At 46.2% G+C, this 20793-nt stretch overlaps 2 protein-coding genes across 5 annotated transcripts in view; both read left to right on the top strand.

Annotated features, from left to right (window-relative positions):
• ERN1 (endoplasmic reticulum to nucleus signaling 1) overlaps positions 1 to 15900 on the top strand; it is a 96683-nt gene extending 80783 nt beyond the window's left edge. For all 4 annotated transcript variants that reach the window (XM_035300452.3, XM_078373536.1, XM_078373535.1 and 1 more), the window contains 9 exons: positions 586 to 676; positions 975 to 1164; positions 2039 to 2138; positions 2432 to 2631; positions 6150 to 6297; positions 7347 to 7474; positions 9856 to 9979; positions 10406 to 10473; positions 11101 to 15900. In XM_035300452.3, the coding sequence (XP_035156343.3) occupies positions 586 to 676; positions 975 to 1164; positions 2039 to 2138; positions 2432 to 2631; positions 6150 to 6297; positions 7347 to 7474; positions 9856 to 9979; positions 10406 to 10473; positions 11101 to 11313 (1262 nt within the window). In that variant the 3' untranslated portion in view covers positions 11314 to 15900. The remainder of the gene's footprint in view (positions 1 to 585; positions 677 to 974; positions 1165 to 2038; positions 2139 to 2431; positions 2632 to 6149; positions 6298 to 7346; positions 7475 to 9855; positions 9980 to 10405; positions 10474 to 11100) is intronic.
• Positions 11571 to 20793, top strand: part of ICAM2 (intercellular adhesion molecule 2) — a 39258-nt gene continuing 30035 nt past the window's right edge. The window contains exon 1 of the mRNA XM_008996904.5: positions 11571 to 11771. The gene's annotated coding sequence lies outside the window, so the exon portion shown is untranslated. The remainder of the gene's footprint in view (positions 11772 to 20793) is intronic.

Here is a 20793-nt window from a genome sequence, read left to right as displayed (position 1 = left end):
ATCTCAGCTCACTGTAGCTTCCGCCTCCCAGGTTCAAGTGATTCTCCTGCCTCAGCCTCTCAAGTAGCTGGGACTACAGGCTTGTGCCACCACACCTGGTTAATTTTTTTTTTGTATTTTTAGTAGAGGTGGAGTTTAGCCAGGATGGTCTCAATCTCCTGACCTCATGATCCACCCACCTCAGCCTCCCAAAGTGCTGGGATTACAGGCGTGAGCCACTGTGCCCCGCCTACAGTGGATTTTTGTGGTAGTTGTTAACCATTAAACCGCTCTAACTATATCACAATAAATATGTATAAGTGTTTGAAATGCTATGGAGAATCCCTGCCTTCCAGAAGGTTTTAAGACATGCAATTGCACAATAAGGTAAAGTTGGAAACAGAACACAGGTGGGGAGGGAGAGGCAGCCCTAGATGTAAATGGGGAGCAGGCCCAGCAGGCTCTTGCTGAGCAGGAGTCTGGGTGTAGTGCCTCTTCAATCCCATCTTTTAATCTGAGGTCAGGAAGCTTGTGATCATGTTACCCTCAAGGTTCTTTAGGTGATAACTGTTTGAAACAGTCTCTCTTTTTTCTGTTTTGTCCCAGATGAGGAAACCAGCATGGTGATGGTTGGGAAAATTTCTTTCTGTCCCAAGGACGTCCTGGGCCATGGAGCTGAGGGCACAATTGTGTACCGGTGAGTGGGTTAGCCAGCCCCCTGCCCTCACCGCTTAGTGTCTAAGTGCCTATCAGATGGTGAGCCTGGTGCCAGGCTCAGAGCACAGCAGGGTCAGAGCAGTGACCTAGGCACTTGGAGTCCCACCTCCAGGGAGCTTATACACAGAGAGAAGTGATGATTCCAGGGCCACCAGGCAGTCAGTCAGGGCTCTCTAGGCTGGGAGGCAGTGGGTGGCTGCTGTGGGCCCAGGTTCTCACCTCATGTACACAGCCTGACTCGTGCTTACCAGACACAGCTCCTGCTCCTCATCCCACAGGGGTATGTTTGACAACCGTGACGTGGCTGTAAAGAGGATCCTTCCTGAGTGTTTTAGCTTCGCAGACCGTGAGGTCCAGCTGTTGCGAGAATCGGATGAGCACCCGAATGTGATCCGCTACTTCTGCACGGAGAAGGACCGGCAATTCCAGTACATTGCCATTGAGCTGTGTGCAGCCACCCTGCAAGAGGTGGGTTTATTTTTTTATTTTGTTAACTTCATTAAAGTTATAGCACTTTGGGAGGCCAAGGTGAGCAGATCACTTGAACTCAGGAGTTTGAGAACAGCCTGGACAACATGGTGAAACCCCATCTCTACAAAGAAACCAAAAATTAGCCAGGCATAATGATGTACGCCTGTAGTCTCAGCTACTTGTGACGCTGAGGCGGGAGGACTGCTTGAGCCCAGGAAATCGAGGCTGCAGTAAGCAGTGATTGTGCCGCTGCACTCCAGCCTGAACAACAGAGTGAGACCCTGTCAAAAAAAAAAAGTTACAGTGAATTGTACTCATTTTAAATGTACAGATTGATGAATTTTGACAAATGTCTGTACTCAGTTAACCACATACGCAATCAAAATGTAGAGCATTTTTACCCCCTGGTTGTAACAGGGTGGTTCCCTCAGCATGCCTGGGCAGTTGTTGCTTGCAGTTGGCATGTCTCTCCCTCTTGGCCTCCAGGAAACCTGGTCAGTTATTCTTCCCATCTTCAGTCGTGGCTGGTGTGGGCTTGGAGGATGCTGGTTGGTAACTCCAGGCTTTAAGATTATCCAGCAAACTCGTTTTGCTGTTTCCAGGCTCACCTTGGGGCCATTTCTGTGTCATTTGGATTCCTTTGTAGCTTTACCTATATGAGGCAGTGAACTTGAGTTTCTTGCCTTCTTATCTTTCTCATTCTAAGTTAGTAGATTGGAGCTTTGTTCCATGGTGGAAAATATGGATTGAGACAGAGAATGTTGCCAGTAAAACTTCCCATTTCTTTCCTAAAATGGTATCGAAGAAAATGAGCTGAGGGGACAAGTCCCGAGGCCTGTGTGCCGTGACTTTGCTGTTGTGTCTTTTGCAGTATGTGGAGCAGAAGGACTTTGCACATCTCGGCCTGGAGCCCATCACCTTGCTGCAGCAGACCACCTCGGGCTTGGCCCACCTCCACTCCCTCAACATCGGTGAGAGGCCATCTTTTACCAGGCCAGCGGCCAGGGTTGGGGTAATCAGTGGCCCAAGTGGGGCTAACCAGTAGCTTGGGTGGGCCTTGCTTCTGTTCAGGCTCTTGGCTACATCACCAGTAGCAAAGATGAGTGGTGTAAGAATTTGAGGAGGAATCCTGCATAGTTGAAAACCAGAACCTTTGGAGGTGGCAGCAGGCATATTGGGAACCTGACAAGGACACTCCCCATTGGAGGAGGAGACCTGGGGTCACTCCTGGTAAGCATTGGACTGATCTGGAGTTCCCTATTAGTTCACAGAGACCTAAAGCCCCACAACATTCTCATATCCATGCCCAATGCACACGGCAAGATCAAGGCCATGATCTCCGACTTTGGCCTCTGCAAGAAGCTGGCAGTGGGCAGGCACAGCTTCAGCCGCCGATCTGGGGTGCCTGGCACAGAAGGCTGGATTGCTCCAGAGATGCTGAGTGAAGACTGTAAGGAGAACCCTGTGAGTAATAGGCATGGCCCTTTGAAAACTACAGAACCAGTCCATTGTATCTTCTGGAGTGAGAACTTTTAAATTCCAGGTTTGGGGGCTGATGTCCACGTATCTAGAGAGTGGCATTCCTTTCACCAAGATCTTCTATGTGAACTTTCTATGTCAGCTTATGTTCAGATGATTAAAGGGGCCTTTATCTATTTGTTTTCCGTATTCTTTCAATCTTTTTTTTTTTTTTTTTTGAGACAGTCTCTGTTGCCAAGGCTGGAGTATAGTGGCGTGATATCAGCTCACTACAACCTCTGCCTCCCAGGTTCAAGTGAATCTCCCGCTTCAGCCTCCTGAGTAGCTGAGATTACAGGTGTTTGCCACCACATCTGGCTAAATCAATCACTTTTTAACCCCTTTTTAATTTTGGTAAACTGGGAAGGTAGGACTTATATAGGGTAAGCAAACATCAAGTTTTCATTATTTTTAACATTTTGTTTTTGTTTTCTCAACCTATTTTGATAACTTTTAGACATAGAGAAAATAGAAAGAATTTTTTTTTTTAGAAGTGGGATCTTGCTGTTTTGCCCAGGCTGGTCTTGAACTCCTGGGCTCAGGTAGTCCTCCCACCTTAGCCTCCCAAAGTGCTGGGATTACAGACAAGAGCCATAGTGTGTTGCTGAAAGAATGTTATCATGAATACCTCTGTACCTCTACCTAGATTCAACATTTGTTAAAACTTTTGCCACATTTGCTTTATCTTTACCTATTGCTGAACTATTTGAATATAAGTAGCAGGTGTCCTGGCCCTTCACCCCTAAATATTTCAGCACGTGTCTTCTAAGGAATACATTGTGTTTTCCACTACGATACCATTATGCCACAACAGTTAATACCGTTTCTATCCATCCTCTCATATTCAATCCATATTCAAATTTCCCCAGTCAGTCCCCAGATGTCTTTTATAGAACTGGGTATTTTCCTACCTACTGGGTTTTGCTACCTACTAAGTTTTGTATACCAGGATGCAATCAGGTGTCTTGCATTACATTTGATTCTATCTCTTGGAATTTACAAATCTTTCCACCTATTTTGTTCCATGTTACTGCATTTTGAAGAGTCCAAGCAGTGGGTTATAAAATGCCTCATTCTGATTTGTTTGTTTCCTCATGACAGTGTTGAATGTTTCTCTCTATTCCTCGTATTTCCTGGAAACCAGAAGTTAGGTTAGAGGCTTGATTAGGTTCGAGTTAAATGTTTTTAGCACTGATAGATAATCAGGAAACATGTGATAGCAGATTGTATCTGTAAGATTATTATCACCCCCCTCCCCCTCACCCCACCCCACCACTTAGTGATGCTACCACTGATCTCTCCACCATAAGGGTTCATTTCCTCCTCTGTTGTTAGTATTTGGGGTAATACTTCAGCACAGTGTAAATGTCCTGTTTACTGACAGTCAGTCACCTAGTGGTTTAGCATCTGTTGATCATCCTTGCCTGAAGTTGTCAGTTCAGTGGAAATTCTACATTATTAGCTGACATTTTTCTGTAAAGCAGAGCTTTCTTTTCACTTTCTTCACTCTCTTTTTTTCTTAATCACTGTGGGCTCAAGGATTTTGAAACTAATGTTATAATCCACTGTAGTCCTTTTTTTGTTATTTACTCCTTTTGAGACACAAATTGTTCCAAATTTGGCCAACCTGGAGCCCCTTCAAGGTGGATTCCGCATCCATTTGCTAGGAGCACACTCATTTTCTAGCACAAGTCGCCAAGGCTCACCTTGGACTCTCCCTGATTGAGACCTGGATGGGTCAGCCATCTTGAGTGGATTAGATATGGTCCGCTCTTATCCAGCTCACCGGGGACCAGCAGCTGGTGTCAGTTCATCAAAGAAGTCAGTTACAGCAAAGAATCATAAAAACATGCTCGTACACTGTAACACTTAATTTTAACTTAAAGCAAGTAATATAAGCCCTTAAGTCATAGAAATCTTGTGCCATAGGCCAGGGTCTTCTCAGATTTGGGTCTGACTGACAGGAGTACTCATTTTCTCCCTTGCATTAAGCACACTCCTGTACCACTTCCGTTACTTCTGGATGGAGCCGTCGACATTTCAAACCCTTCCTAAGTGATTTGAGAGCAGAAGCCTGGTTTTTAGCTCTTCATGACCCAGTCTCTTACAGTGGAGTCCACCCACTGAATGCTATCACAGCTTTTGTAGCCGTTCCCTTTCCTTTGTCGAGTCTTTCTAAAGATTCAGTTTACCTGAGACTTCATGGCACTCATGTTTCACAGCTTATGGAATATCCAAATGACAAGGACAAGTGGCAATAATAAGTTTGGGAAAGAACATACTTGGGACCAAGCAGGTAGGAAAGATGCCTCTTCACCTTAGTGTTGACTATGCTGGGGATAGCACAGGCTGCACAAAGTGTGGAAGGTATGGGAGACCCAGAGAGCTCTGTGAGTCAGGGAAGAGAGCCAGCCATGGTGGCCGTGTTCCTTCTGTCCCGAATCTATCAGCTTCCTAAGGGAAAATCTGGTGAGATGGACTAAAGCATGCTAGTCTGGGAACTGGAAGACCTGAGTCTAGTCCTGGTTTGTCACATCCAGCAGTGACCCTGAGCTCATCATGCAACCTTTCTGTCCACATTCTCATCTGGGGATGAAAGCATTTGCTCTGCCCGCCTCACAGGGTTGTTGTGAGGCTGAATGAGAGTGCTGTGTTATTCAAGGTGTATTCTCCAGCATGGGAGGCAATGAGCCCCTGGTTCCTCTCACTAGACCCTCACTTCGCCTGGTGGAGAATCTCAGAGGCGGGGCCTAGTGATAGGGACTCAAGCTGTGTTCAGGAGCCACCCTGGTGTTCCACCCAGATAGCATAGCTAGAAATCACAAATGTACATTTCCCTAAAAGGAAGCTCATCTGCGGACACAGAATGGTTTCACAGGATAAGTGAAAGACTTTCTTGGATTAATGTCAAAAATGACCTCATTGACAACTTGTCAGATAGTTTCTTTCTGGGGCTGTTTTTGAATCATAAGCTGTTTTATTCACTTATTAGCAGTTTTGATACCTACTGTGTGCAGGTACCATTCTGGGCCCTGGGGGTATAGCAGGGAAGCAAAAACACAGAGACCCTGCCTGTGAGCACGTTCATGTTGGGGGTCAGGAATATATAACATCCAGGAGAGCTTTTGATGGGCCAAGCATTGTCATAAGCAACCATTTCGCATATTAATCATCTATCTTGACAACAACCCCACGAGGAGCATACTGTCAGTGTCCTTATCGCACATGAGAGGGAGCCAGGGGATTCCAGGTGGCTCCAAGCCCAGGTCCTCCACTGTGACCTCTAACACCCGTGCAGTACTGCAGGTTACCCCTCGCTGCTCTGTGCAGTTCATGTATGTCAGCTGATTCTCCCAGGACACCTTCCAGGTGGCAGCAGCAACAGCAACGCCCCTCCCTCCCTGGCTGTGAGTAAGGATGAAAGCTCTCTTTCCAGACCTTTCACACCTCATATCTCTTTTCAGACCTACACGGTGGACATCTTTTCTGCAGGCTGCGTCTTTTACTACGTGATCTCTGAGGGCAGCCACCCATTTGGCAAGTCCCTACAGCGGCAGGCCAACATCCTCCTGGGTGCCTGCAGCCTCGACTGCTTGCACCCAGAGAAGCACGGTGAGTGGTCCAGGGGTCGGGGTTGGGAGCAGCTCCTTCAAGCTAAGGTGGCCTCTATGGAGCTGGGCTTGTGTCACCTCTGTACTCACAGAGGCCCTGGTGCCCCAGCTGCTCAACCTACAGGCCTCAGGAGCCTACAGACTCGTACCACATTTGGTAGACAGCTGGTAGGATTATCCCTGGGGCATCACTTTCTAAAACTGAGGCACTCCAAGGTTCCTCCAACTACTTATGTGACCTGGGCAAAGCCCCCTTTGGAGAACTTCTTTTTCTACCTGGTAACATGAGGGTTAATCTGAGGCTCCTTCCTGCACTGGCATTTGGGAAGGCAAATTGTCTTCTCTCGTGTGAGGGCCAGTGGTCAGCAGGAGCAGTCTGTGCTGGGCTGGGGCAGACAAGCTTTATCTTCACCCTTCTGGTCTTCCACGGTGGGTGCAACAAGTCCTTCTTCCAGACTTCAGGTTTTCCTTGGTGGTAATTGGCTCATGACGCTCCAGTGCTGCCTTTTGAAAAAAAATTAATTATTGTTTATGCTTAATTTTCCTGATTGTAGAAAATGTAGATTAACATAAAGGCCTGCATATTCCCATTATACAGGGATGAATGATGGTTATTAATGCCTTTGGATTTGTGTTATTTCAGTCATTTATCTAGACGTGTAAGCATATTTTATACAAATATGGTGAAATCCTGCATACCATTTTGCAACATGCATGTTTTTTCAATGTTACCTTGAATCTCTCTCCACGTCAGTCCGTATTACCACAGCCTCATTTTAACAGCTCATGACCCAGGGTAGGGAGACACAGTAGTATATCCACACATGGCCACTGATACTGGATATTTTCAATCACTTCCTTTGCAAACCATGCAGTGAGGGCTGTCCTCATTGGCTGAGGTTTTGTGTCTGTTCCTAATTATTTTATTGGAATAAATTCCTGTAAGTAGAATCATAAATGAGAGGGTATGCAGCTTTTTAAGTTTTTGGTATTTCACTGTGGCTTTGGGCCAGTAATCATGAGTTGCTTGTTTATTTTCTTCCTTTATAGAAGACGTCATTGCACGTGAATTGATAGAGAAGATGATTGCAATGGATCCTCAGAAACGCCCCTCAGCGAAGCACGTGCTCAAACATCCGTTCTTCTGGAGCTTAGAGAAGCAACTCCAGTTCTTTCAGGTAGAGACGTCTGTTTTCTTTATCCAAAATCTTCATTTAATGTTTTTCAGATTTTGAAAATGTGGAAAAGGACAAAGAATAAAACAAATTGCCCATTACTCTATAACTGAGAGATAATCATGGCTGAGTTTTAATGTTTTCTTCAGATATAAAACTATAATTGGGATCTAACCATATATACAGTTTCAGAACCCACTTTTTTTTTAGCTGTACATGGTATTCTAAGTATCTTTCATGTTAAAGTTCTAAAACTGGTGACTAAAGTATTCTAATCATATGGATGTGTCATAATTGTTAAGCTTTATATTATGGAATTTCCAAATATGTAATACATAAAAGTTTAAACACTAATAGCAAGCACTCCTTTATTCGTCCCCCAGGTTCCACGAGTATTAACATTCACCCTGTCCCCGCCCCAGGTTATTTCAAAGCATATCCCAGGCATCATATAATTTCATTCAAGTCACATAAGTTTATTTATTTTTAATTTTTTTTTTCAGACAGTGTCTCACTCTGTCACCCAGGCTGGAGTACAGTGGTGTGATCTTGGCTCACTGCAATCTCTGCCTCCTGGGTTCAAGTGATTCTCCTGCCTCAGCTTCCTGAGTAGCTGGGATTACAAACATTTACCACCATGCCTGGCTAACTTTTTTTGTATTTTTAGTAGAGATGGGGTTTCCATGTTGACCCGACTGGTTTTGCACTCTCAACCTCAAGTGATCTGCCGGCCTCAGCCTCCCAAAGTGCTGGGATTACAGGCGTGAGCCGCCACACCCAGCCCAAGTGTCATAAATTTAAGTGCTTTCTTATATTGTATTTCTTTCGGTCATCTTTTACATAGTCTTTGCCCAGATCTCATTTTGCTTAAAATAGGTTCTGCAAAGTTAGAACTCCTTCGGCGATTTGACTGTTTTAAAGCTTTGTGGCGATGTCAGGTGGCTTTTGGAGAGGTGATGTGTTTTTCAAAGTCTTCCATGGTATGAATCGAACACAGTTCACCCAAACACCTGCTGCCCAGCACATGGCTCTGAAGAGTAGGCTTGTGGGACTGTGCTTTTCCCCTTGGGTCCGGGCAGAGTGCACCATGGTGAGCACCAGACTCAGAAGTGACCATCACGCTCTCCTGGAGTCTGACTGGGGACTTGGCCAGAGGGAAGCCCCCAGAATGTAAGCTCCTCAAGGACAGGGTGTTTGCTGCATTCACTATGGTGCCCCTGCCTCCTAGGGAGGACGACGCCTGGCCTGATGTGGCGGCTTAGGAATCATTCAGGTAGATTGGGAGGGGGAGGGTTTGATGCTATCTTCCTGTTGTGTCGTGAGGATTGGTCATTATCCATGGATGTAATGTGAAAATTCTCAAGTCCATATGTCTTCAAGGGACTTGTGAAAACTAGCCAGGTCATTTCAGTCACAAAATATAGAACAGGAATAAAACCCACACACAACCATGGGACAGGATTTAAATGCTTAGTCTCTCCAGGTCGTATGTCTCTCAAACACACCTGGCCTCCACCCGGGTCATTCAGCCATAACAGCTTTGCAGCTAAGACATGTGTGTTCCCAGTGCACCCAAGCTGACAACCTAACCTCTCCACATCTTTTCTCTAACAATTGTAAGTTAGGAGTTCAGCCAGTCTGGCTTCATGTTCATCACAGAAAAGACTGCCAGAGCAAAGGGTCTCCTAAGGCTAACATTGATGTAGGCAGGGCTTCACTCCCTGTGTCCTCTGGTGGGACTTCAAGGGGCCAGTACTTGGGGTGCTTCCTGATCCTCTCCTTATTGCCAAAGTCAAATGCAGAGCGAGGTTTAATCCTGACAGGAGCCTCTGGAGCCCATATTCTTACCACCAAATTTCCTCTTTGAGAAGAAAGCCTGGTCTTTTGTACTGTCAGAGGGAGGATTAGTGCTCCTCCACCAGTGATTGACTTGAGCATACCCTGTTTCAGTGAGTAGACAGAGCACAGGATGCACATCACATCTGAGCTTTCCTTTTCTTTGTCATTTTGGTTCATTGGATATGGATTGCACTTGCGGCTCCGTACATATGGCATGTGTGTGCACATGTGCGATTCGGGGGATACGTTCATGGTCTATGTGCAGGTGTGAGTCTGTGATAAATCTCTGTCATGGAGAAGGTCTCTGTGGGCCTGTCCTCAGTGAGGACCAGACAGGGCTGCTCACAGGGAATGTCATAGATGAGGGAGGCACGGGCATAGTGCCTGCTGCCCCACTCTGGGACAGGCTCCAGAGTCTGGGCCTAGGGGCCGTTGTCCCTTGATGCCTCCTGTGCCAGTGACCATCTGTTCCTCAGAGTGCCAATCAAGCAGCTCTCAGCGTCTCCATCCCTGACCATCATCTGCTGCCCTTGTTTCTCTCACAGGACGTGAGCGACAGAATAGAAAAGGAATCCCTGGATGGCCCGATCGTGAAGCAGTTAGAGAGAGGTGGGAGAGCCGTGGTGAAGATGGATTGGCGGGAGAACATCACCGTCCCCCTCCAGACAGGTAAGCACACTGCAGCCTGTGAGAGGGCACGTTGTAAAAGCCACCATTTCCAAGAGGTAAACATGGAAATTATCGCTCCAGGCTGTTCAGGCTCCAGATCCCACCTATCAGGTTTGGGACTTCTTTGGGTGTGTCCTCTGTGGTTTGGTTACACTGATGTGTATTTCATTTTTGTTCCCTAGAGTGACAGGTGAGTGATGGTGTCATGCTCTAGGTGGTCATTTCTGATCTGGGTGCAATCACCAGGTGGGGTTCAGGGGGACACACCCTTGGGTTGGATGGGAGGATCTGCTCCCGTGACTGGGTGTGGGGTTACCTCACCTTTCAGTCCATCTGCCTAATCCCCAGGACCCCAGGAATTGTTTTGTTTTAAAAGGTATTAGTTTAAAATTTGATTACCCATTGCATCCCTCAATGTTTTTCTAGACCTGCGTAAATTCAGGACCTATAAAGGCGGTTCTGTCAGAGATCTCCTCCGAGCCATGAGGAATAAGGTAAGCAGTTTGTAAACACTGGGGAGGAGGCCCAGTGGCTGTGACATGGACGCCTTCCTCCTTTCATCCATTCTTTATAAATCCTTTATCTGTACTGACTGATCTCTCAAGGGTGAGGTGGCTTCAGCTGGACTTGACGAACTGCAGGCTGTTGCTTCCCTTGCGCTAGTTTTCTCATCAGGGACGTAGGTGCCGGTGAAGCTCTGGGAAGCAGTGCTCTGCAGCCCGTGTCTTTCGTGGTCTCTGGTTGCTGACTTTTGTGGGTCCCTCTCCCTGCCTGATACAGCCACTGTGTATAAACATGTGTAAATATTCCTTAAATGTGGGGAACCTGCTGGGACAGACACTCCAATCTCAGGCATTTACTCCTCCTGAGGTGGCCAGGAGTGTCTCCAGGTTCTGACCATCACAGAAGGCCTGAGCCCCCTCTGAACCAACCAGGCCTTGCTCACTTCGAGGCCTCCTCCTGAGAGGGAAGCAGGAGAGATGACAGGGCTGGATTGTTGGATACATAAGCCTTTTTTCCTTTTCTTTACCAAAAACCAACGCTAGCATTGTCTCTTCCTTGCATGATGAGTGTTTTGCCAACATTTCCCGAGCTTTCTAACCCTAAACCTCCCTTTACAGAAGCACCACTACAGGGAGCTGCCTCCAGAGGTTCGGGAGACGCTGGGCTCCCTCCCCGATGACTTCGTGTGCTACTTCACATCTCGCTTCCCCCACCTCCTCGCACACACCTACCGGGTCATGGAGCTGTGCAGCCACGAGCGACTCTTCCAGCCCTACTACTTCCACGAGCCCCTGGAGCCCCAGCCCCCAGTGACTCCAGATGCCCTCTGAGCCAGGGCGGCCCCTCTGTTCTGGTGGCCCCAGGTGTGACTACGGGTCTGGTCACCACAGTCCAGAGCTTGATGTCTCCCAGCTTTGCAGGGAGACCAGGCTTCCCAAACCAAGTGCCTTGAGCTGCCTTCTCTGCAGCCCACAGTGGACAGTGCTGACCCCAGGAAGTGGGAGAAGTGGCCCCTCATGGCCTGCAGGGAGCTGGGAAGATGCTGGCCCCAAAGCCTTACAGTCAGGGATGTCTGCAAAGGAGGTCTCAGAGACAGCGCAAGTAGCACCTTCCAACCTTCTACTGGTTAAACTTGCTTCAGACTTTCATTTTTAAAAATTCCTGCTTAATGTTAGTCTATGGGCCTTTCAGGAAGGAAGAGGAAGGAGTCCTGCATTTTGCTTGCATGCTGGGACAGCTAGGCTGAGACGCACCAAGTGCAGCCTTCACTGGAGACCGGACTTGTGAGGTGAGGGATGCTGAAGCAGGGGAGGACAGAGTTCAGAGGGTGTTGTCCTGGGGTAGGAGTTGCCTTATAGTAGCCCAGGTCACTGTTAACTAGTGTTTCTGTAGAGGCAGCAGGAGCTGTGAGCATGAGGCGTCAGAGACTGGTCAGCTATGCATGCCAGCAGGTGGGGTTGTATCTGCAGGTCTCAGAAATGAAGAGGCTGCTCTGTTCTGGAGGCAGTGGTGGCCCAGTGCCAGTGGCTAGAACAGTGGCCTTTGGTGGATGTGTCCTGGGGGTCATCTGGGGGTGTTGTTCAGGAGTGCTTGGGACAAGAGGTAAAGAGTTCCCTGGTCTTCAAGGAGAGCAGACAGGGGCTAGTCTTCAGGACTAGAGGGAGGCTGCTGAATGGGACCCTCCTGGTCACCAGGAGAAAGCCCTGGGCCGGTAAGTAGGCAGTCAACCTCCTCCGTCCCCAAGGCTTATGGAACAAGAGGCTCGTGTTGAGTCAGGGCCAGGGTGGGTGGCCAAGGCCAGGGTCACTGCGCTTCATGGGCCTGCTTCGTTGTTTTTCTTGGCAAATTTTACTAACTCTATTTTGATTATACTGTGGAATGCTGCATCAGCATAAGTAAGCTAAATGTGAAGCTTACTCATGAAGAATAAATGCAAGAGAGAATACATCTTCTATTTTTTTGTGGTACCAAAAATCACCATGCCCTCAAGAAAGAGTGTTCATATATAGAACATTCTCTAATGCTGAAGAGTAAAACGTTATAGCAACACTATGTAAATGTATTAAACAATATCAAAGTAATAGTCTTTAAATTATGTTTGTACCATGGTTTTTTTTTTTTTTCTAAAATTCACATAATTTTTAGCTTTCATTTCAGTCAAAACTTTGTTTTTTCTCTCCCGAGAGCCTTAGAGGTTAAAATGCAATCAGCACACTGTGTAAGATACTGTCCGTTTACTTTCTCCAGCCAGTGGGGGGATCATTGCAGCTCTGGCCTGGTGAACTCAGAGACTCCATTCAGTATTAAGAATGGGATTGTTGAATTTTACTCACTCACAGAAAAATCACTGTTTCTTCATGTTGTAAGATGTTTTCTGATTGTGTGTTCGTATCATGGTTACTCAGCAAAAGCTCTTATTCTGCTTTTGTAGAATTCAGCTCCCTTCCTTTCATCATAGCTAAAGTGACCTTTTTCTTTACTATTAACATGATCCTACATCCTTAAATCTCATTGATTACCCCACTTAGGCCTTGGAACCTTGGCGCTCGGTCAGTGTCCTTGGCATCTTCTAAGCAAGGCTATACATTTTTCAGAAACGTGGCCAGACTGCGTTTCTTGCTGCTCAGATGCCGCATGCCAGGTGGCCTGAGACAAAGCTCCCCACACGGCTGCAAGGTGCTTTACCTGTGGGCTTTGGCAGTAACCCAAGACAGGATCAGAAGGTGTCACTAGTGATTGAACAGGACTGCCACAGGGACTGCTGCTCACCTCACTCTCGGCCCAGGGTTTTCTCTTGGGGAGTACCCAGGTGATTTCTAGTGGCCCACTTTTGTGTCATCTCCCTGTTTTAGCCCCACTTGCCTAGAGACAACTGTTTCAAATGCCTTTTCTGCTTATCATGAGTTTCTAACCACCCAGATTTCTCAAAATCATTTATTCAGTGTATTTTATTTGAAGACTTACTGTATTGAGCTAGGCAGGATATAGCGTGCTGGGGATACAGTGATGAACAAGACAGGCAAAACTTCTGCTTTCCTAAAACTTGTGATGAGAGACAACAGTAAAAAAGTGTTGCTGCCACTAAGAAACCTACATGTGTGGGAAAGGGAGTGTGTTCACAGTTTGCATCTCTTCTGTCCCAGAATCAGTGGGATCTGGTCCAGTCACCTCTGGTCCCTCCTCTTCATCACCTTTAGGAGCCCAGGTTCCCATCAGTCTTCTAAGGGGGAGGGGGGAGCGTTGTTTGAAGAGATCTCTTGTGGGTACTTGTCAAGAAAACACCTTGGGTATCATCTGGTGTATCCAGTTCTAGTCTCAAGAATTCTGGTTTCCCACTGTGCTCCGCAAGTGGAAAGTTCTTTTCTTCAGGCCAGAATAGCTCTGTAGTATTGTGTATCATGTTGCAGCTGAGCTGTTTGATCTGTAGTTCAGGTTATGGAACTTCTCCAATCCTGGAAGGCTGTTGATCTGTAGTTCAGGTTATGGAACTTCTCCAATCCTGGAAGGCTGTTGAACTTTTCAGATGTATTATACGCTATCTTCATCTTTAAGACGGAACTTGGTCGCATCTGTTAGGAATCCAAAGGACACTATGATTTATTTAAATCTTGTCTTGAACCTTGTATTGAACCTCTCTTGGGCACGTGTGCCAGAATTTCTCTTGTTGCTTCTTGAGTCTTTTTAATTTCAGTTTTGAAGCGCTCCACAAGTCATTAAGCACCAAAGCATTTTCACTTCAGGAGCATTGGTATTCCCTGATTAGCCATAAAGCAGTCTAGCGGCTGAAGTATGAAATCCTGGGTGCGTAGGTGTCCTCCCCTTCCGCCGTGTTCTCAGTCCAGTGGTGGTCAGAGGTCTTTCCAAGGAGACATCACTCTGATCAGTTACAGATAGATGTTCTGGAAGATCTGCAGGTGAGTGGATCTGGCAGATCTGGCATTTTCTTCCCACCAACTCTAGAAGAAAGGGCCTTATCAGAGTTGCCCCTGAGCCTTTGTAAGGTTTTGTGTGCATGCGATTCAGTTATCTTTGGCAATTCTTTCTCGCTGCAGTGAGAGAGATTAATTAGTTGCTGAACGAACTTACTCATGCAGATGAGGGGCTTTGGATTGTACAGCTTTCTCCTCTGGCCGCTTTCTTTTCAGGAAGTTAGGACTTTGGCCAGGTTTGGCTTTCCCGGAGCTGTTCCATTCTCTGTCCTTTCCATGGATCCTCATGGTGTGCCCACTGGATCCTCGGCCTTGTGATCCTCTGGGAAGGGGGACAGCTGTACTTTCGCAGCCTTCTGTGCTGAAAGAGAAAGCCCAGTGCCCTGGAAGGAGCCTCTTTAAGTTCCCCATTTCACTTTCTCTCTCTGCTTTTCTTGTCTGAAATTGCCTTTCTTTGTATTTCCCAGCATTTCTTTTCCTTGCCCCTTCCTTCACCATCCTGGAGTCGTTTTAGTTGACTGTGTCCTGGCCTTGGCTTCTCCTGGCAGGAAGTCATCAGTCGTCCTCTCCAGGCAAGCCGAAATTCCACCTTCCCGGGTTGGACATCATCCTTTAAACCCAAGTGTCTGCTCCCCTCCTCTACTTTGTTTACTTTATGAAACAGTGATTTTTCCCTGGTTCTGATTTTTTTGTACTGGCACTTAAATCTTTTCTGTCGACATTGGAAAACCAAAAAGAACGTGTCTGCAATGAGCCTCCCACTGGAACAGCCTTAACCGGCACTTTAGCCAAGCCCCCCACCTCCCTTGTGTACTGTGTGTATGTTTGGTGGATACAGTATTCCTTTTCAGTGTCCCTGAAGCTGTGACGGGGGGTCCCCACTTACCTAGAAAGCATTACCAGTTACCTATGCTGCATTCTCAGATGCAAACCTTGTGTAGTGTTCTCTTTGCAATGACCTATTTATTTAACCTATTTATATTTATTTAATTTTTACTCTGAAATGTATTCAGTTACAATTGTACTTGCTTAAAACACATCAGATTTGTTTTGGACAACACCCCTGACCATTTTAAAAGTGGAAAACGAAAAGTGATACGGTAGCCTTCCATGGGATGGATCCTTTATGGTAGTCTTATTACTAAAGGGTGATTAATTTGGTCAGGGTAACATGTTTCTTTTTAGGTGATTTTTAAGAATTCTGTGCCGTTGTGTCTTCTATATGGATGGTTAATTGTTTAATTAATATGTGTTAATTGTATAATACAGTCCTCTTTGTGGAACCCGAAATCCTCTTTTTAGCTTTATATTTTATAAACTGCTAGATTGTACAACTTTTATGTATATTTTTAAAGCTTCAAGACATGAGGGTCATTATCTAAGTTAAACGGCCTATTTTTTACCTCCTGTACAGTTTTATAATTCTGCTGAGTGATGGTGGCATCTCATGTCGAGCCAACCACAATAAAGGTAGTTTTCGATTTTGGAGTCAGTCTCATTTTCTTAAAGATCCAAATACTATTCTCAGGCTGTGCTACTGTCCTCCTGGGTGGCCGGGGCTGGACTGTGAGGCCCTTGTAGCTGGCTCAGCTGATTGGGGATGGGTGTCCTCATGTCCACAGCAGGGTCCGGGACTGGAACACCCTCCATGGTGGCTGTGTGTCAGAAAAGCTTTTTTGAAACCTTGCAGGAAGTTCCCCAAAGTATTTGATTTGGGCTGAATTCCAGGAAGATGGCCAGCTGGGACAAACATGCCACATGGTGAGAACTGGGCTCCAAAGCAGAGCTCAGGACACGTGTATAGTAGGTGGGATACTGGACCAGGAAACCCAGGAGGGTAGAAATGCTATTGAGGCCAACAGAGGGCTGGGAGTGCCCCAGAGAGCGCGGCTCAGCGGCGTGTGGAATGAGCTCAGCTGATATCTGCTTGGACTTTGCGATCCTCCAAACACGCCTGCTCCTTCCCCTGTGCCCTCTCTATGGAGAAGTCAGATGAGGCTCCACTTGCTTTTGCAGCACCAGGCTGGGGGCAGCTTACAAGGGAGGACCCCAAGGGCTCACCCGCCCCAGGACAGCTTAGCAAGGGCTGCATTCAGGTTGGCTCCTGCCCTCTACAGGCTCCACTTGCTACCATCCGATCCTGCTCCCCTCAGGCCTCACAGGGCCCCAGGAGTGACCACTGGACACACACCTCTGAGGTGCAGAGTCTTGGACCCAGCCAATTCCAAGGGCAAAAAAATGAGCAGCGAGGTGTCATTGTATCACCCGTAGAGGGTTGTGACTGCAACTTGCCCAGGTTCTTGTTGTTTTAAACAAATAATTGGACAAAACGCCCAGAAAAGCAAAGAAAGAATGAAGCATCAAAGGAATAAAAGGGATTTATTGAAAACAGAAGTACACTCCACAGTATGGGAGCGGACTGAGCAGTGGCTCAAGGCCCAGATACAGAATCTTGGGTCCAAATACCCGCTGGAAGTCTCCCACTGGCTACTTCATGCTCCCCTCATGTAAATGAAGTGGTAGCCCGCAATCAGTTGGTTGCAGACAGCAGCCAACCAGAGGCTTAAGGGAAGTTACAAAGGTCACAGTCCTGTGCAAAACATCTGATTGGTTGCAGAAAGGAAGAGGATGAGGCCATGGAGCTGGAAAAGGCCAGGACATGGACTCTTTCCAAGATCCTGGGCTTAAGTGATCCTCCTGTTTCAGCCTCCTGAGTAGCTGGGACTACAGGTGAGTGCCACCATGCCCAGCTAATTTTTAAAAATTTTTTTGTAGAGATAGGAGTCTCACTTATGTGGCCCAGGCTGGTCTCAAACTCCTGAGCACAAGCGATCCTCCCACCTTGGCCTCCCAAAGTGCTGGAATTAGAAGCGTAAGCCACCATGCTTGGCCAACATTTTCAAATACAGTATAAAAGAATTTAAAAAGATTATCACCCACAAACCTACAACAAAGGAATTACTGGTAGATATATAATAAAAAGGAATTCAGGAGAAGGTAATGGGGCACTAAGACCCACAATGGTAAGTATAGAAGTTTGTTTATTTTAGAGACAATCTTACTGTGTCACCCAGGCTAGAGTACAGTGGCCCAATTATAGCTTACTGCAGCCTCGAACTCCTGGGCTCAAATGATCCTCCTGCCTCAGCCTCCCAATTGGCTGGGATTATAGATGTATGCTACCACACCTAGCTAAGTTTTTTTTTTTTTTTAGAAATAGGGTCTCAAACTCCTGGGCTCAAGTGATCCTCCCACCTTGGTCTCCTAAAGCTCTGAGATTAGAGGTGGGAGCCACCACACCTAGTAAAATTATTTAAAATTAAGTATTTCCATTAATTTCTCTTTAAAACCTTCTCCCTGCCAAATTTGAGTCTAAAATTCCAAAATATATAGGGAGAGGGGTGCTGAGGGAAAGAGTAGAAGGCAGATATCTGCAAGGGCTCTTGACCTTCTTGGTGGGAGGTTATAGATAATGGCCAACTCTAGACATGGTGAAACAATGAGCTTAAGTAGGTGGGTTAAGTTGGGGGTGACCGCAGGACAGACAGAACCTTTCAATTTGCTGGGCTCAGGTGGGGAATGGAATAACAAAATTCAACCCACTAACCATATGAAAGAGGGAAAAACCTGGTAAACGAGAAGTACAAATATAGGATAGAGGAAAAATTGAAATGCCAGAAGTAAATGGCATGAACTCACCTATTCAAGTGCAGCAGTTCTCAGGCTGGATTCTTTCTTAATTTAAACTTCTAAAATTGTTTGAATGAGTAATTTTTGCTTAGGATTCAAAAGTCCAAAACGATAAAAAGGTGAAAAGCCTCTTTCTCCCCTCCCTGGACCCTTCTGGTAAATCCACCACCAAAGCAGATTGTCTCCTTCAGACTCGAGGGTAACCTTGCAATCATCGTTTAAGCAAACATGACTTTAGATTTTTTCTTTCTTTTTAATTTTTTACTACTCTGCACTTATTGGTAAGATATTTGATTTTATATTCTTTCTCCCAATTTTTAATGCACTTACTGTGCACACTAGTCTGGATCTTGTTTTTTTTCTCTCTTTTTAGCAATATGCATTTTTAAAAGTTAATGTATAAAGCCGGGTATGGTGGCACACACCTGTAGTCCCAGGTACTCTAGAGGATGAGGCAGGAGGATAACTTGAGCCCAGAAGTTCAAGGTCAGCCTAGGCAACATAGTGAAACCCTGTCTCTTGAAAAAAAATGAAAGATTAGGAGCCGGGCAAGGTGGCTCACGCCTGTAATCCCAGCACTTTGGGAGGCCAAGGTGGACGGATCACGAAGATGAGAGATCGAGAGCATCCTGGCTAACATGGTGAAACCTGTCTCTACTAAAAATACAAAAATTAGCTGAGCATAATGGTGTGTGCCTGTAGGCCCAGCTACTTGGGAGGTTGAGGTGGGAAGATCACTTGAGCCTGGGGAACAAAGCCAAACCCTGTCTCCAAAAAAAAAAGGAAAGAAAAATTAAGATATAATTTGCATACAGTAAAATGCATAGATCTTAAATCACCGAAAATGCAATTAAGCGATTTTTTATGTACATTATAAGAGCCAGTATAACCACCTTCCAGATCTAGACATGGAGCATTTCCACCTCCCCAGGAGGTCCTCTGTCCCTTTCAGTCCAGACACACCTCCCCATTCCCCAGGGGGTAACACCCCTCTGGCTACCATCACCATAGATTCGATCTACCTCCTCTTACTCTTCATAGAAATGGAACCATGCACTGTGTTCTCTTTGTGTCTGACTTCTTTGACTCAATATTGTTTGAGACCATCCATGTCGTTGGGTATATTAGTTATTTGTTCTTTGTTGTGTAGCATTTCATTATATGAATACACCATACTTTACATGTTGGTGGACATTTGAATGATCAGTTTTAGCTATTACGAATAAGATGATTATGAACATTCTTGTATATGTCTTTTTTTTTTTTTTTGAGACTGAGTCAGCTCTGTCACCCAAGCTGGAGTGCAGTGGCATGATCTCAGCTGACTGCAACCTCTGCCTCCTGGGTTCAAGCTATTCTCCTGCCTCAGCCTCCTGAGTAGCTGGGATTACAGGTGCCCACCACCACACCCGGCTAATTTTTTGTATTTTTAGTAGAGATAGTTTCACCATGTTAGCCAGGATGATCTCAACCTCCTGACCTCATGATCCGCATGCCTCGGCCTCCCAAAATGCTGGGATTATAGGTGCGAGCCACTGTGCCTGGCTGTATATATCTTTTTATTGTGTACCTTAGCAGTATATCTTGAAGATCTTTCCATATCAGCACATAGGTGCTAATATTTTTTCACATTGTCTAGTATCCCTTTGTATGAATATATAATTTACTCACCCATCCCTTAGTGATGGAGGTTTCGGTTGTTCTCAGTCTTTAGATATTACAAATGATGGATGGGTCAGTAGGCTGGGTCCAGTGGCTCATGCCTGTAATCCTAGCACTTTGGGAGGCTGAGGCAGGCAGATTGCTTGAGCCCAGGAGTTCCAGATCAGCCTGGGCAACATGGCAAGACTCCCATCTCTAAAACAGAATATAAAAATTAGGCCAGGCACAGTGGCTCATGCCTGTAATCCCAACACTTTGGAAGGCCAAGGTGGGTGGAACACAAGGTCAGGAGTTGGAGACCAGCCTGGCCAACATGGTAAAACCCCATCTCTACTAAAAATAAAAAAATTGGCTGGGCATGGTGTTGCGTGCCTGTAATCCCAGCTACTCGGGAGGCTGAAGCAGGAACGTCGCTTGAAACCCAAAGGCGGAGGTTGCAGTGAGCCAAGATCATGCCACTGCACTCCAACCTGGGCAACAAGAGTGAAATTCCGTCTAAAAAAAAAAAAATACAAAAATTAGCGGGGCGTGGTAGTGTGCGCCTGTAGTCCCAGCTACTCTGGCGGCCAAGGTGGGAGGATTGTGTAAGCCAAGAGGTGAAGGCTGCAGTGAGCTGTGATCAGGCCACTGCACTCCAGCATGGGTGACAGAGTGAGATCCTGCTTAAAAAAACAAAACAAAACAAAAAAAAAAACAGGGACAGAAAAACTCAACACTGTAAAGATGTCATATGTGACTTCAGTAAAAATCTAAATAGGTTTCTTGTGGAACTGCATAAAGAACAATGACCAATGACTAGGAGAGCTCTGAAGAATAATAATATTGGGGCATTATCCTTCCAAATGCTATAGTATTATAATTAAGACAGCATGGGCCAGACACAGTGGTTCACATTTGTAATCCCAGCACTTTGGGAGGCCAAGGTGGGTGGATTACTTGAGCCCAGGAGTTCAAGACCAGCCTGGGCAACATAGAGAGACATCGTCTCTACAAAAAAATACAACAATTAGGGGTGTGGTGGTGTGCACC

The sequence above is a fragment of the Callithrix jacchus genome, chromosome 5, assembly GCF_049354715.1.
Source record: "Callithrix jacchus isolate 240 chromosome 5, calJac240_pri, whole genome shotgun sequence".
Classification (NCBI taxonomy): Eukaryota; Metazoa; Chordata; class Mammalia; order Primates; family Cebidae; genus Callithrix; species Callithrix jacchus.
This window is presented reverse-complemented; position numbering and strand designations above follow the sequence as displayed.